Raw genomic sequence first — 14,281 nt, forward strand, 5'->3', positions numbered from 1 at the left:
TGGCCGCTGAGCCTGCGCGTCCGGAGCCTGTGCTCCGCAACGGGAGAGGCCACAACGGTGAGAGGCCCGCGTACCGCAAAAAAACCCAAAAAACAAAAAACAACTCTCCTTGTTGTTTATCTACTGGATAGGACTGAAACCCATATGAGAACTAAATCAAAAGACTACAGTGTGGAACAATGAAACGTAAATTGGGAGAATTAATTCATGTATTTAGGAGCATAATTTGAAAACCACTGTGTGAAAATAAGAATGCCTCCACTGCTTGCCTGGCCCACATTACTCCATAGCTCTTCTACCTACCAGGAGATTTTAAATACAAATGCATATAGGGCCACATAACATTTTGTTAGCCTTAATTTCTAATTAAATATTTGCTGATTTACAGAGTTGAAACCTCCCAAGACTGGATCTAAACTCTGGAATTAAAAAACAAAACAAACAAAAGAAAATTTCAGGTATCAGATACCCTAAATCATCTTCTGTAGTGTCAGAGAATGAGATCTGACCTTTTTCTATGGCATTGGGCTGCTGGCTCATGAATTTTCATCAATGCTCTCAATAGTCAGGATTCCTGCATCTCTTCTAGTCTAAAAATAGGAGAAGGAAAAAAAACCCTACAGATACATAAATTTTTTTTAACATCTTTATTGGAGTATAATTGCTTTACAATGGTGTGTTTGTTTCTGCTATATAACAAAGTGAATCAGCTATACATATATCCCCGTATCTCCTCTCTCTTGCGTCTCCCTCCCACCCTACCTATCCCACCCCTCTAGGTAGACACAAAGCACAGAGCTGATCTCCCTGTGCCGTGCAGCTGCTCTCCACTAGCTATCTATTTTACATTTGGTAGTGTATATATGTCAATGCTACTCTCTCACTTCGTCCTAGCTTACCCTTTCCCCTCCCCGTGTCCTCAAGTCCATTCTCTATGTCTGCGTCTTTACTCCTGTCCTGACCCCAGGTTCTTCAGAACTTTTTTTTTTTTTAGATTCCATATATAGGTGTTAGCATACGGTATTTGTTTTCCTCGTTCCTCGTTACTTCACTCTGTATGAGTCTCTAGGTCCATCCACCTCACTACAAATAACTCAATTTTTTTTCTTTTTACGGCTGAGTAATATTCCATTGTATATATGTGCCACATCTTCTTTATCCATTCATCTGTCGATGGACACTTAGATTGCTTCCATGTCCTGGCTATTGTAAATAGAGCTGCAATGAACATTGTGGTACATGACTCTTTTTGAATTAGATACATACATTTTTTATTTGTGATTGTGATTCCCCAGTGATTATATTTTCTACAACCAGAATGCTTTTTTCTTCCCAACCAATTTCTTCCCATTAGCTTGTTGTACTTGCAGGAATTTATGTATTTCTAATTTAAAAAAAATACTTCAATTGACCCGTTAAGCACATTGCTTGGTTCTCTTATTAATGAATCTAAGCATTTTTTAAAGCTCATCAATACATGCATTTCTAATTTTTTAAAATATCCACATCCCTTTATATGAGAACTTAACTACATTTGAAACATATTTTAAAAAATAATTGGATGTTTTAAGCTAAGTTTCATTTTTGTAACTCCAAATAATGGAACTTTTTGAAAAAAAACAACATAATTTCTATTGAAAGCCTAGGTTGAGATAATTGATATTGGGTTAATGGTCTAACCAGGTGATCCTCTAGGTTAGTGTATTTAAATATGGAGTCTGAAATATAAATTGATTTGGAAAACATTGCTCTGCCTGCTCTAAGTGCTGTCTAAGGTATCTAAGGGTCAAGTCAGATCACTATAAAGTTATATGTTCGGGCTTTCACTTGAGCTGATTCATATTATGCTTTGGGCCTTTGATCAAGCATAAATGTAGTGGATGTTACGGTGCATGGCCAACATTATCCCCTTCATGACTGAACCACTCTTGCCTCCACCTGATCCTGTTTCCCTCACCCTACTGCAGCGCCGATTCTGAGAGCACCCCCCAATAAACATCCTACAGGCAAGTTTCAGATTATGTTTCCCAGCTAACTCAATTGAAGATGATAAATATTTATTTTTAAATATGGGCATATAAAGAACTTCACGGCCTATTTTGCAAGTTGGAATTTTGTTCAAGATATCATTCAAGTCTTCCATGAAAATATCTGGTTTATAAATTCTCAGATATTATTCTGAAAAATATTTGTCTTTCCTCAGAGCTGGCATGATTTAATTACTTATTAAGAAATATATATTAGGTTGAACTATACAGAAGGGACAATTCGTAGATCAAAAATTGTCAAATATCTGCAATTTCACAAGGCTCCACCTAATATGTTTTTAAAATTTTCCTTTTCCTTGGCTGTCAGGATGCTCGTGGGTAAATTTTGTACTCGATTGCAATATTAATCTTCAGCCTACATTTTCTGGTATAAATACCTCTCACCACATTTATGCCTTATATTTATTTATAATGTTTTGGAAAAGAGGGAGAATTAAGTAAATAAATTCTTTTAATTTAAATAAAACAGATCTCTGCACATAGACAAAACCTTGAACTTAAGCTGACCATCATTATTTTTAGTTTGCAATAACAGCATGCCAGAGAGATAATGCTGAGACATAATTCAGAGTTAGGAGATAATGTTTTACTTATTACTGTCAATAGCAAAACTTCCCTACATCTGGGTGGTCTTAATCTCTTTGATAGTCCAAAGAACCAAAATCACAATCTACAGCTGCTCTAGCCTTCTAGGTGAAGACTTTGGTATTCTGATTATGGTTTCCCTGCTTCCTCTAGTGGGTTCCCAAAGCTCTCTGCCACTGTACTTTAATGATTCATTCATAAAATCACTCATTGAACACATGTGAACACATATTTTTAAGTGCCTGCTGTGTGCCCCTCTCTGGGTTATGTATAGGAAGTATGGCAGTCCAGCAGCCAGCAAGATAAATGCAGCCCTTGCCCTTGGAGATCTATTTTTCTTCCCTGACTAGACTACGAGCTCTTTGAAGGCAGATACTGTGGTTATCTCCCTTTTACCTTCAATGCATGACTCAGCGCACACACACTTGACACTCAAAAGTATTTCTTAAATAAATGAATAAATGAACAATGGCAACATATAGTTTCATTTACCTCATCTCACAAACTACCAAGACCTTCAGTGAAACCAATCCAACAGATAGTTTTATAGTTGTGTCTTCAGATCCCAGGCAATTTAAAAGTATTTTAAAATTGACTGCACATGGTTTAACTGATGTTTTACAGTTAGTTGTCTCATTGTTCTGATATCAGTCCATGCTTGGAAAAGATGGAGGTTTACTGGGGAGTAATTTCATTGCATTCCATTTAATCTTCCCTGGCTCCACTGATCTTTCAGATTCTCATGCTTAGTTTATAGCTGTTGTATACAGATGTTGTATATCTATGTAGGATCCAAGAGAGTCTTCACTTTTGCCTGCTAAACCCTTGTAATTCCCTATAAATAACCAATAATTTAGGCAGAATTAGAATTTCATATTTTTTATTGCGTCTCTGTATAGAGTGATCTAATGAGATGGTAGTTTTGCTTTGAGAAAGGAAAAGTATTCATGTGAATTCCTTTTCATGACTAATATTTGTGACTGTCTCCCAACTTCTTTTCTTCTTTCATTTTGATCTTTTACATTTGAGTTTTCCTTCTTTCTGTCCCCTATCCCAGGACCATCTCCTTCCAACACCTGATTTATAACCATTTTCTCTTTCAATTAGTTTTTTAAAACCACTGCTTCTTGTGGCATTCTAAATTCATTGTATACATTACTGAGCTTTTTCTTTGTATTCCAGTCATTTCAATCAGGAGCCAATATCATGTAGTGTTTAGGAAGCCAGGCCCTGTATTCCAGTTCCATCTCTTACTAGCAGAGTGATAACAGCCACACCATTTAACCTCTCTAAGTCTCAGTGGCTTCAATTATATGGTGCAATGGGGGTACTATTGATACCTATCTCCTAATGTTGTAACAAGGATTAAATGAAACAATGTGTGTAAAATGCTTAGCACAGTGCCTGATACCTGCTGCATATTATTATTTTTATCATCATCATCATTTTTGCTGTAGTTGATATTAATATTGCCCAAGTATATTGTAAATTCCTAGAGCCCTAGGATCACATTTATGACTTCCCTTGGACTCCTGATGTAACACAAAACACAATAAGTACTATAATGATGCTTTTAGCATCCATAGATGAAAAGTGAAAAATGAATTAGTTAATGAATGTTGTAAATTCTGATTCAACATACTTTTCTTAAAATAATATACAATGTTCTTTAACATTCAGTTACGTTGTGTGAAAGTCATTCAGATTTGTGAATCTGAAAATGCTGTTTATAGTGTATATTTTGTAAATGTATGTGGATTAAGGATTAATTTAAAACTGTAGGATAATCTAAATAGCTACCCCCCAAAAATTACCACAGGCATTTTAATGAAATGTTGTTTTACAACTTTAAAGCTCACAGCAATATAATTAGTAATATGTGTAATCTTTATTACCAATCTTAATCTTTTTTATATGACTGAAAAATTATTTTATGGTAGTACAATTAAAATAATGCTAAAAATGTCAGCATAACAGAATTAAACTAAAGTAACTACTACAATATTGTACCCCAAACCAGCTAATTTAAATGCAAAATACTTTGTAAAGGCTATTTATCTGAGCTAATGCATGTTAAGGGATTTAAGGAGTAGTTTGTATAGCTGAAATAAAAGGAAAAATAAGCACTGTACAGCAATCTTTACTATTGTTTAACACGAGGGAAATATTAAATAGGTTTATATATAGGCCTCTTGAGGAAAATGTATTAGAAGTCACATCGCAGCATAGTAAATATAAAGGGGACTGGCAGGCAATACTATTTTCAGAGGTTTTTAAAGGGAAAGCTTGAAATACTTAAAATTGTCCTTATACAAATAATGGTATATCATTAACTATGATAGCTACACTGAAGATGCCCAGAATTTTATGTCTATGATTTGAAAAAGGGATTTCAATATACTGGATAGTTGCTTAGTTGGCACATGACACTGGTTAGATTTTTCTCTGAATGCTTCTTTCTGTCAATTCATAATGATTCTACCAAAGTATTGTTATTATAAAGTGAGAATATGGAAGAGTTTAAAATTAAGATTTTTTAAAAATTAAAATAAAACTCAGTATAGAAACTCTGGAAAATACAGAAAACTGAAAAAAATCACCTAGATTTTCACCACCCATAAAGTATCAGACAATATTTAGTATATATATTTCTAGTCTCTGCTCCCTCATGGATAATTTTTTAAAATCTTTCATTAAAAATAGAGATTATAGCCAATGGAATATTTATATGTAATATAAAGGAATACAAGAGATATATGTTATATAAAAATCACTAATAATAGTAAATCAGCTGTGTTTTCCTTTTATTATTTTAGTCATTCTTTTTCAGACCCTCAAAAAGTTTTGCTGCTTTTATATTTATTCCAAGTTGGTTTCAGTTGCATATTATTTTAAGAGCTATTCTTAAACACTTGGTTAGCATTTAAAATATTTTAGTAAAGTTTTAATGACTTCTCAAAAACTATAGTCCATTAATATCTTATGTAAATTATGACAGAAGCATAGACAATAAATTAGAAACAAACTAGATGTTACAGTGTTTATTGTCATAATCCAGTTGTTGAAAGTGGAACTCATTTACCAGATGATGCTACACATTGCATTTGTTTGGTTTTTATTTGGTAGGTCCCAGCACACCTGGAAAGTTCTGCTAGGACTCAGCTACAGAAAGTTCAGAGACAGCAAGTAAAACCTTTCATGACCCTTGACCACCAGATCGTCCACCAGACTCTTAAACGGTCACACCCTCCAACACCAAGCAGTGCACTTCTGGTACAGCATGGACACCAGTCTCCTGAGAGTAACACTGGACCCACTGGAAATCCACTCACCAAGTTGCTAACTCTTGGGAAAGAAGATGACAATGTGGAATGGCATGTATGTCTAATGGCTGCTTATGAAAATATATCATCAGTTTCTTGGGAAAAAAAATACCTCAAGAAATTGAAGTCAAATTTTTATAGTAAACATTCCATATGCAAATTTATTTAACAAAAGGATGTCTTAATTTATTAATTTGTAATAATTAGTTATGCCCATAAGAATTGTTATGTATAAAATATAACAATTCATTTTTTAACACTCATTTCAGTTTTGTATCAATGTGAGTCAAAGCAGGTTCTAATAGTAATATGTTAAGAAGATTTAGCTTTAATTGTAATGGTTTTCTGATAACTTTAGTTAAAACATTTATCAACAGTTACATTATCTGAAGTACCCATTAAGATAAAACAAGCAAAAGAATAAATAACAGTAAACATGTGCTCTAGAAATGTTTATCAGAATGAGACTAATAATCTTCTTGCAGTTAATATTTTGTAGAATTATATCGGAATTTATTACTATTGATTATCTATCCATTCATTTCTATTTTCAACAAATACTTGCCTACCATTTACTAAATAAGAGGAAATTAGAGGTGCTGAGGATACAAAATTAATGAGTGTCTAGCTTCGTGGAGTTCATAATTATTGTGACTTGCTTGTAAATGAACCTTCAAAAAATACTGAAGAATGAGTAGAAGTGGGAGAAAACTAGAACTAGAAAACTAGAACTGGGAAAAAGAGTTCCTTTAATATCTCAATGTAGAAAAACTACATCAGTAACTGAACTTTCTATTCTTTTCTTTTTCTTTTTTTCCATTTGATTTTTAGATGGAGACATGGTTCTATGATCTCCCAGATTTAATCTCCCAATCTACATTCCTGGTGATTATTACTGATTTCAGGTCACTGCTTTTTAGCTAAGTCTGTAGCCTCCAGGTACAAAATAGATGTTAAGTATATCATTATTTGAATTCCAAATGTTAGAGGAAGATTTTCTTTTGCAAATTTTATGTTAATCTAGAAAAGAGAAAAGAATAAGGACCTGGTAGATTGTTTAATGTAATATAAAACAACCACAAAACAGGACTAGTTGAAATCTAAAACTAAACATAGATCTCTACATGTATATTTACTTAAACTTTTCAGTAGTGGATATACAAAGAATTTTCAAAAAAAAATGTAGAACTAGGTTCTCTATTCACTCTATGAAGATAATAAAAATATATGTAGGTTGAAAATCATCTGTACAATAAATATTAGAACTCACCCAATACAACTTTTCTTACAACCACCTTCTTCCCAAGTTCATTTCCTTGTGTGGAAGAGTGATTCCCAAAGGAAAAAACAAATCGCAAAGGATATGCATATGCCAGTCAATTCTAGGCAAAACCCAGAAAATGATCTTATTATGTGTCTTATGAAATATGTCTTCTAAAAGATGAGAAAGGATAACTAACATATATCAGTCTTCTCGGTTTTTCTTAGATAACATTTTTATTCCTTAGGCACACAGATTACCTTTTATTTTATAATAAGTTTGTATAAGAGAAATTTACCTGATCTTAGTGGACCTTTAGGTGGTGTCAGTCAAAAGGAGTTGCATGGCTGGGAAGGGTTGAAAGCCTCATTAAGTGCAGTGGTCTAGGGACAACATGCACATTGGCTGCAGACAAACACTTTCTATTTTTTTAACCATTGTTCTTTAAACTGTGTATATAAGTCTCTTCAACCATTAATGTCAATCACAATTTTATTCCATCTGTTATAGTTTTAATGTGTGTTTTCTTTGAATTTGACTTATCGTGTACACATTTTCACATAGTGCCGTCAATTCCAGTCTTGCTATCTTTAGTAGCTAAGATGTATCCTACCTTGTTGCCATTTCCTAATATTCTTTTTTTTTTTAAACATCTTTATTGGAGTATAATTGCTTTACAATGTTGCGTTAGTTTCTGCTGTATAACAAAGTGAATCAGCTATATGTATACATACATCCCAATATCCCCTCCCTGTTGCGTCTCCCTCCCACCCTCCCTACCCCACCCCTCTAGGTGGGCACAAAGCACCAAACTGATCTCCCTGTGCTATGCAGCTGCTTCCCACTAGCTATCTATTTTACATTTGGTAGTGTATATGTGTCAATGCTACTCTCTCACTTCGTCCCAGCTCACCCTTCCCCTTCCCTGTGTCCTCAAGTCCATTCTCTACATCTGCGTCTTTATTCCTGTCCTTCCCCTAGGTTCATCAGAAACATTTTTTTTTTTTTTAGATTCCATATATATGTGTTAGCATGCGGTATTTGTTTTTCTCTTTCTGACTTACTTCACTCTGTATGACAGACTCTAGATCCATCCACCTCAATACAAATAACTCAGTTTCGTTTCTTTTTATGAGTCAGTAATATTCTATTGTATATATGTGCCACATCTTCTTCATCCATTCATCTGTGAGTGGACACCTAGGTTGCTTCCATGTTCCAGCTATTGAGAATAATGCTGCAATGAACATGTGGTACATGACTCTTTTTGAATTATGGTTTTCTCAGGGTATATGCCCAGTAGTGGGATTGCTGGGTCATAAGGTAGTTCTATTTTTAGTTTTTTAGGGAACCTCCATACTGTTCTCCATAGTGGCTGTATCAATTCACATTCCCACCGACAGTGCAAGAGGGTTCCCTTTTCTCCACCCCTCTCCAGCATTTATTGTTTGTAGATTTTTTGATCCTGGCCATTCTGACTGGTGTGAGGTGATACCTCATTGTAGCTTTGATTTGCATTTCTCTAATAATTTGTGATGTTGAGCATCCTTTCATATGTTTGTTGGCAATCTGTATATCTTCTCTGGAGAAATGTCTATTTAGATCTTCTGCCCAGTTTTGGATTGCGTTGTTTGTATTTTTGATATTGAGCTGCATGAGCTCCTTGTATATTTTGGAAGTTCATCCTTTGTCGGTTGTTTCATTGGCAAATATTTTCTCCCTTTCTGAGCATTGTCTTTTCATCTTGTTTATGGTTTCCTTTGCTGTGCAAAAGCTTTTAAGTTTCATTAGGTCCCACTTGTTTATTTGAACTGTGATTAAAAATCTTCAAACAAACAAAGCCCAGGATGAGATGGCTTCACAGGCGAATTCTATCAAACATTTAGAGAAGAGCCAACACTTATGCTTCTCACTCTTCCAAAATATAGCAGAGGGAGGAACACTCCCAAACTCAATCTATGAGGCCACCATCACCCTGATACCAAAACCCGACAAAGATGTCACAAAAAAAGAAAACTACAGACCAATATCACTGATAAACATAGATGCAAAATCCTCAACAAACTACTAGCAAAAAGATTCCAACAGCACATTAAAAGGATCACACACCACCATCAAGTGGGGTTTATCCCAGGAATACAAGGATTCTTCAATATTCACAAATCAATGTGATACACCATATTAACAAACTGAAGGATAAAAACCATATGATCATCTCAATAGATGCAGAAAAAGCTTTTGACAAAATTCAACACCGATTTATGGTAAAAAAACTCTCCAGAAAGTAGACATAGAGGGAACTTACCTCAACATCCTAATATTCTTTGATTGGTGCTAAGAGTCATTGTCACAAAGCAGAAAGTTTGGAGTCTTCAGAGTCAGGCACCATGAGATTAGCACCACCACTTAGTTGTTGTGTGGTCTCAATCCTTAACCTCTCTCACCAACATTTCTATGGTTTGAAGAGTTGTCTTATATATAAATTTATATATTTATTTACATTTTATTTTTGGCTGTGTTGGGTCTTCATTGCGGCAAGTGGGGGCTACTCTTCATTGTGGTGTGTGAGCTTCTCATTGCAGTGGCTTCTCTTGTTGTGGAGCACGGGCTGTAGGCACACGGGCTTCAGTAGTTGTTGTATGTGGGCTCAGTACTTGTGGCTCGCGGGCTCTAGAGTGCAGGCTCAGTAGTTATGGCACACGAGCTTTGTTGCTCCACGGCATGTGGGATCTTCCTGGACCAGGGCTCGAACCTGTGTCCTCTACATTGGCAGGCGGATTCCTAACCACTGCACCACCAAGGAATTCCTTGAAGAGTTGTTTTGATGCTTACATTTCCAGGTGGGTTGGGGGGAGCTTCTGTCATCTTTTATTTTTATAATTATTTTAACATTATTTTATTTTTTCAGCTTGATTGTGAAATAATTGACATAATCATTATATATGTTTGAGGAATACAGCATGATGATTTAATTTACACATACTGTGACATGATTACCACAATAGGTTCAGCTAACATCCATCTTATCATATAGATACAGTAAAAAAAAAAAAAAAAAAAAGAAGAAAAGAAAATATTTCCTCTTAACGACTTTCCTGTATGTCATACAACATTGTTAAATATAGTCATCACATTGTAGTACATTATATTATATAAGTACTAGTTGTAGTACTTATATAAGTACTAAGGTACTTATTTATCTTAGTACTGAAGTTTGTACCTTTTCACCACCTTCCTCCAATTCCTCACCACTCCGACCACCAACTTCTGGTAGCCACAAGTCTGGTCTCTTTTTTTTGTTTGTTTTTTAACATCTTTATTGGAGTATAATTGCTTTACAATGTTGTGTTAGTTTCTGCTCTATAATAAAGTGAATCAGTTACACGTATACATATGTCCCAATATCTCTTCCCTCTTGCATCTCCCTCCCTCCCAACCTCCCTATCCCACCCCGCTAGGTGGTCACAAAGCACCAAGCTGATCTCCCTGTGCTATGCGGCTGCTTCCCAATAGCTATCTATTTTACATTTGGTAGTGTATATATGTCCATGTCACTCTCTCACTTTGTCCCAGCTTACCCTTCCCCCTCCCCATATCCTCAAGTCCATTCTCTAGTAGGTCTGCATCTTTATTCCTGTCTTGCCCCTAGGTTCTTCTGACTATTTTTTTTCTTTTATTCTTTTCTTTTAGATTCCATATATATGTGTTAGCATATGGTATTTGTTTTTCTCTTTCTGACTTACTTCACTCTGTATGACAGTATCTAGGTCCATCCACCTCACTACAGATAACTCAGTTTCGTTCCTTTTTATGGCTGAGTAATATTCCATTGTATATATGTGACACATCTTCTTTATCCATTCATCTGTTGATGGACACTTAGGTTGCTTCCATGTCCTGTCTATTGTAAATAGAACTGCAATGAACATTTTGGTATATGACTATTTTTGAATTATGGTTTTCTCAGGGTATATGCCCAGTAGTGGGATTGCTGGGTCGTATGCTAGTTCTATTTTTAGTTTCTTAAGGAACCTCCATACTGTTCTCTATAGTGGCTGTATCAATTTACATTCCCACCAACAGTGCAAGAGTGTTCCCTTTTCTCCACACCCTCTCCAGCATTTATTGTTTGTAGATTTTTTGATGATGTCCATTCTGACCAGTATGAGATGATATCTCATTGCAGTTTTGATTTGCATTTCTCTAATGATTAATGATGTTGAGCATTCTTTCACATGTTTGTTGGCAATCTGTATATCTTCTTTGGAGAAGTGTCTATTTAAGACTTCTGCCGCTTTTTGGATTGGGTTGTTTGTTTTTTTGATATTGAGCTGCATGTATTGCTTGTATGTTTCGGAGATTAATCCTTTGTCAGTTGCTTCATTTGCAAATATTTTCTCCCATTCTGAGCGTTGTCTATTCATCTTGTTTATGGTTTCCTTTGCTGTGCAAAAGCTTTAAGTTTCATTAGGTCCCATTTGTTTATTTTTGTTTTTATTTCCATTTCTCTAGGAGGTGGGTCAAAAGGATCTTGCTGTGATTTATGTCATAGAGTGTTCTGCCTATGTTTTCCTCTAAGAGTTTGATGGTGTCTGGCCTTACATTTAGGTCTTTAATCCATTTTGAGTTTAATTTTGTGTATGGTGTTAGGGAGAGTTCTAATTTCATTGTTTTACATGTAGCTGTCCAGTTTTCCCAGCACCACTTATTGAAGAGGCTGTCTTTTATCCACTATATATTCTTGCCTCCTTTATCAAAGATAAGGTGACCATATGTGCGTGGGTTTATCTCTGGGCTTTCTATCCTGTTCCATTGATCTATATTTCTGTTTTTGTGCCAGTACCATACTGTCTTGATTACTGTAGCTTTGTAGTATAGTCTGAAGTCAGGGAGCCTGATTCTTCCAGCTCCATTTTTCTTTCACAAGATTGCTTTGGCTACTTGGGGTCTTTTGTGTTTCCATACAAATTGTGAAATTTTTGGTTCTAGTTCTGTGAAAAATGCCAGTGGTAGTTTGATAGGGATTGCATTGAATCTGTAGACTGCTTTGGGTAGTAGAGTCATTTTCACAATGCTGATTCTTCCAATCCAAGAACATGGTATATCTCTCCATCCGTTTGTATCATCTTTAATTTCTTGCATCAGTTTCTTATAGTTTTCTGCATACAGGTTTTTTGTCTTCTTAAGTAGGTTTATTCTTAGGTATTTTATTCTTCATGTTGCAATGGTAAATAGGAGTATTTCCTTAATTTCTCTTTCAGATTTTTCATCATTAGTGTAGAGGCATGCAAGAGATTTCTGTACATTCATTGTGTATCCTGCTACTTTACCAAATTCATTGATTAGCTCTAGTAGTTTTCTGGTAGCATCTTTAGGATTCTCTATGTATAGTATCATGTCATCTGCAAACAGTGACAGCTTTACTTCTTCTTTTCCAATTTGGATTCCTTTTATTTCTTTTTCTTCTCTGATTGCTGTGGCTAAAACTTCAAAAACTATGGTGAATAATAGTGGTGAGAGTGGGCAACCTTGTCTTGTTCCTGATCTTACTGGAGATGGTTTCAGTTTTTCACCATTGAGTACAATGTTAGCTGTGCGTTTGTCATATATGGCCTTTGTTATGTTGAGTTAAGTTCCCTCTATTTATTGTCATTTGCTTCTAGGTATTTTTGATTTCCTCTTGATTTCTTCGGTGATCTCTTGGTTATTAAGTAGTGTGTTGTTTACCCTCCATGTGTTTGTATTTCTTACAAATTTTTTCCTGTAATTGATATCTAGTCTCATAGCGTTGTGGTCAGAAAAGATACTTGATATGATTTCAATTTTCTTAAATTTACCAAGGCTTTATTTGTGACCCAAGATATGATCTATCCTGGAGAATGTTCCATGAGCACTTGAGAAGAATGTGTATTCTGTTGTTTTTGGATGGAATGTCCTATAAATATCAACTAAGTCCATCTTGTTTGATGTATCATTTAAAGCTTGTGTTTCCTTATTTATTTTCATTTTTGATGATCTGTCCATTGGTGAAAGTGGGGTGTTAAAGCCCCCTACTATGATTGTGTTAATTTCCCCTTTTAGGCTGTTAGTAATTTCCTTATGTATTGAGGTGCTCCTCTGTTGAGAGCATAAATATTTACAATTGTTATATCTTCTTCTTGGATCGATCCCTTGATCATTATGTAGTGTCCTTCTTTGCCTCTTGTAATAGTCTTTGTTTTAAAGTCTATTTTGTCTGATATGAGAATTGCTACTCCAGCTTTCTTTTGATTTCCATTTGCATGGAATATCTTTTTCCATCCCCTCACTTTCAGTCTGTATGAAGTGGGTCTCTTGTAGACAACATATATATGGGTCTTGTTTTTGTTTCCATTCAGCAAGCCTGTGTCTTTTGGTTGGAACATTTAATCCATTCACGTTTACAGTAATTATGGATATGTATGTTCCTATTACCGTTTTCTTAATTGTTTGGGGTGTTTTTTTGTAGGTCCTTTTCTTCTCTTGTGTTTCCCACTTAGAGAAGTTCCTTTAGCACTTGTTGTAGAGCTGATTTGGTGCTGCTGAATTCTCTTAGCTTTTGCTTGTCTGTAAAGCTTTTAATTTCTCCGTCAAATCTGAATGAGACCCTTGCTGGGTAGAGTAATCTTGGTTGTAGGTGTTTCTCTTTCATCACTTTAAGTATGACCTGCCAGTCCCTTCTGGCTTGCAGAGCTTCTGCTGAAAGATCAGCTGTTAACCTTATGGAGATTCCCTTATTTGTTACTTGTTGTTTTTCCCCTGCTGGTTTTAATATTTATTTTTTGTATTTAATTTTTTATAGTTTGATTAATATGTGTCTTGGCATATTTCTCCTTGGATTTATCCTGTATGGGACTCTCTGTGCTTCCTGGACTTGATTAACTATTTCTTTTTCCATATTAGGAAGTTTTCAACTATAATCTCTTCAAATATTTTCTCAGTCCCTTTCTTTTTCTCTTCTTCTTCTGGGACCCCTATAATTCAAATGTTGGTGTGTTTAATGTTGTCCCAGAGGTCTCTAAGACTGTCTTCAATTCTTTTCATTC

The 14,281-nt window shown here is 35.1% G+C and overlaps 1 protein-coding gene across 2 annotated transcripts in view; it reads left to right on the forward strand.

The window, feature by feature from the left end:
* The window catches only part of TFEC (transcription factor EC), a 153,572-nt gene that overhangs the window by 93,370 nt on the left and 45,921 nt on the right, over positions 1-14,281 (forward strand). For both annotated transcript variants that reach the window (XM_060304998.1, XM_030857605.2), the window contains exon 2: positions 5,760-6,011. In XM_060304998.1, the coding sequence (XP_060160981.1) occupies positions 5,760-6,011 (252 nt within the window). The remainder of the gene's footprint in view (positions 1-5,759; positions 6,012-14,281) is intronic.

This window comes from Globicephala melas, chromosome 9, assembly GCF_963455315.2.
Source record: "Globicephala melas chromosome 9, mGloMel1.2, whole genome shotgun sequence".
Taxonomy (NCBI): Eukaryota; Metazoa; Chordata; class Mammalia; order Artiodactyla; family Delphinidae; genus Globicephala; species Globicephala melas.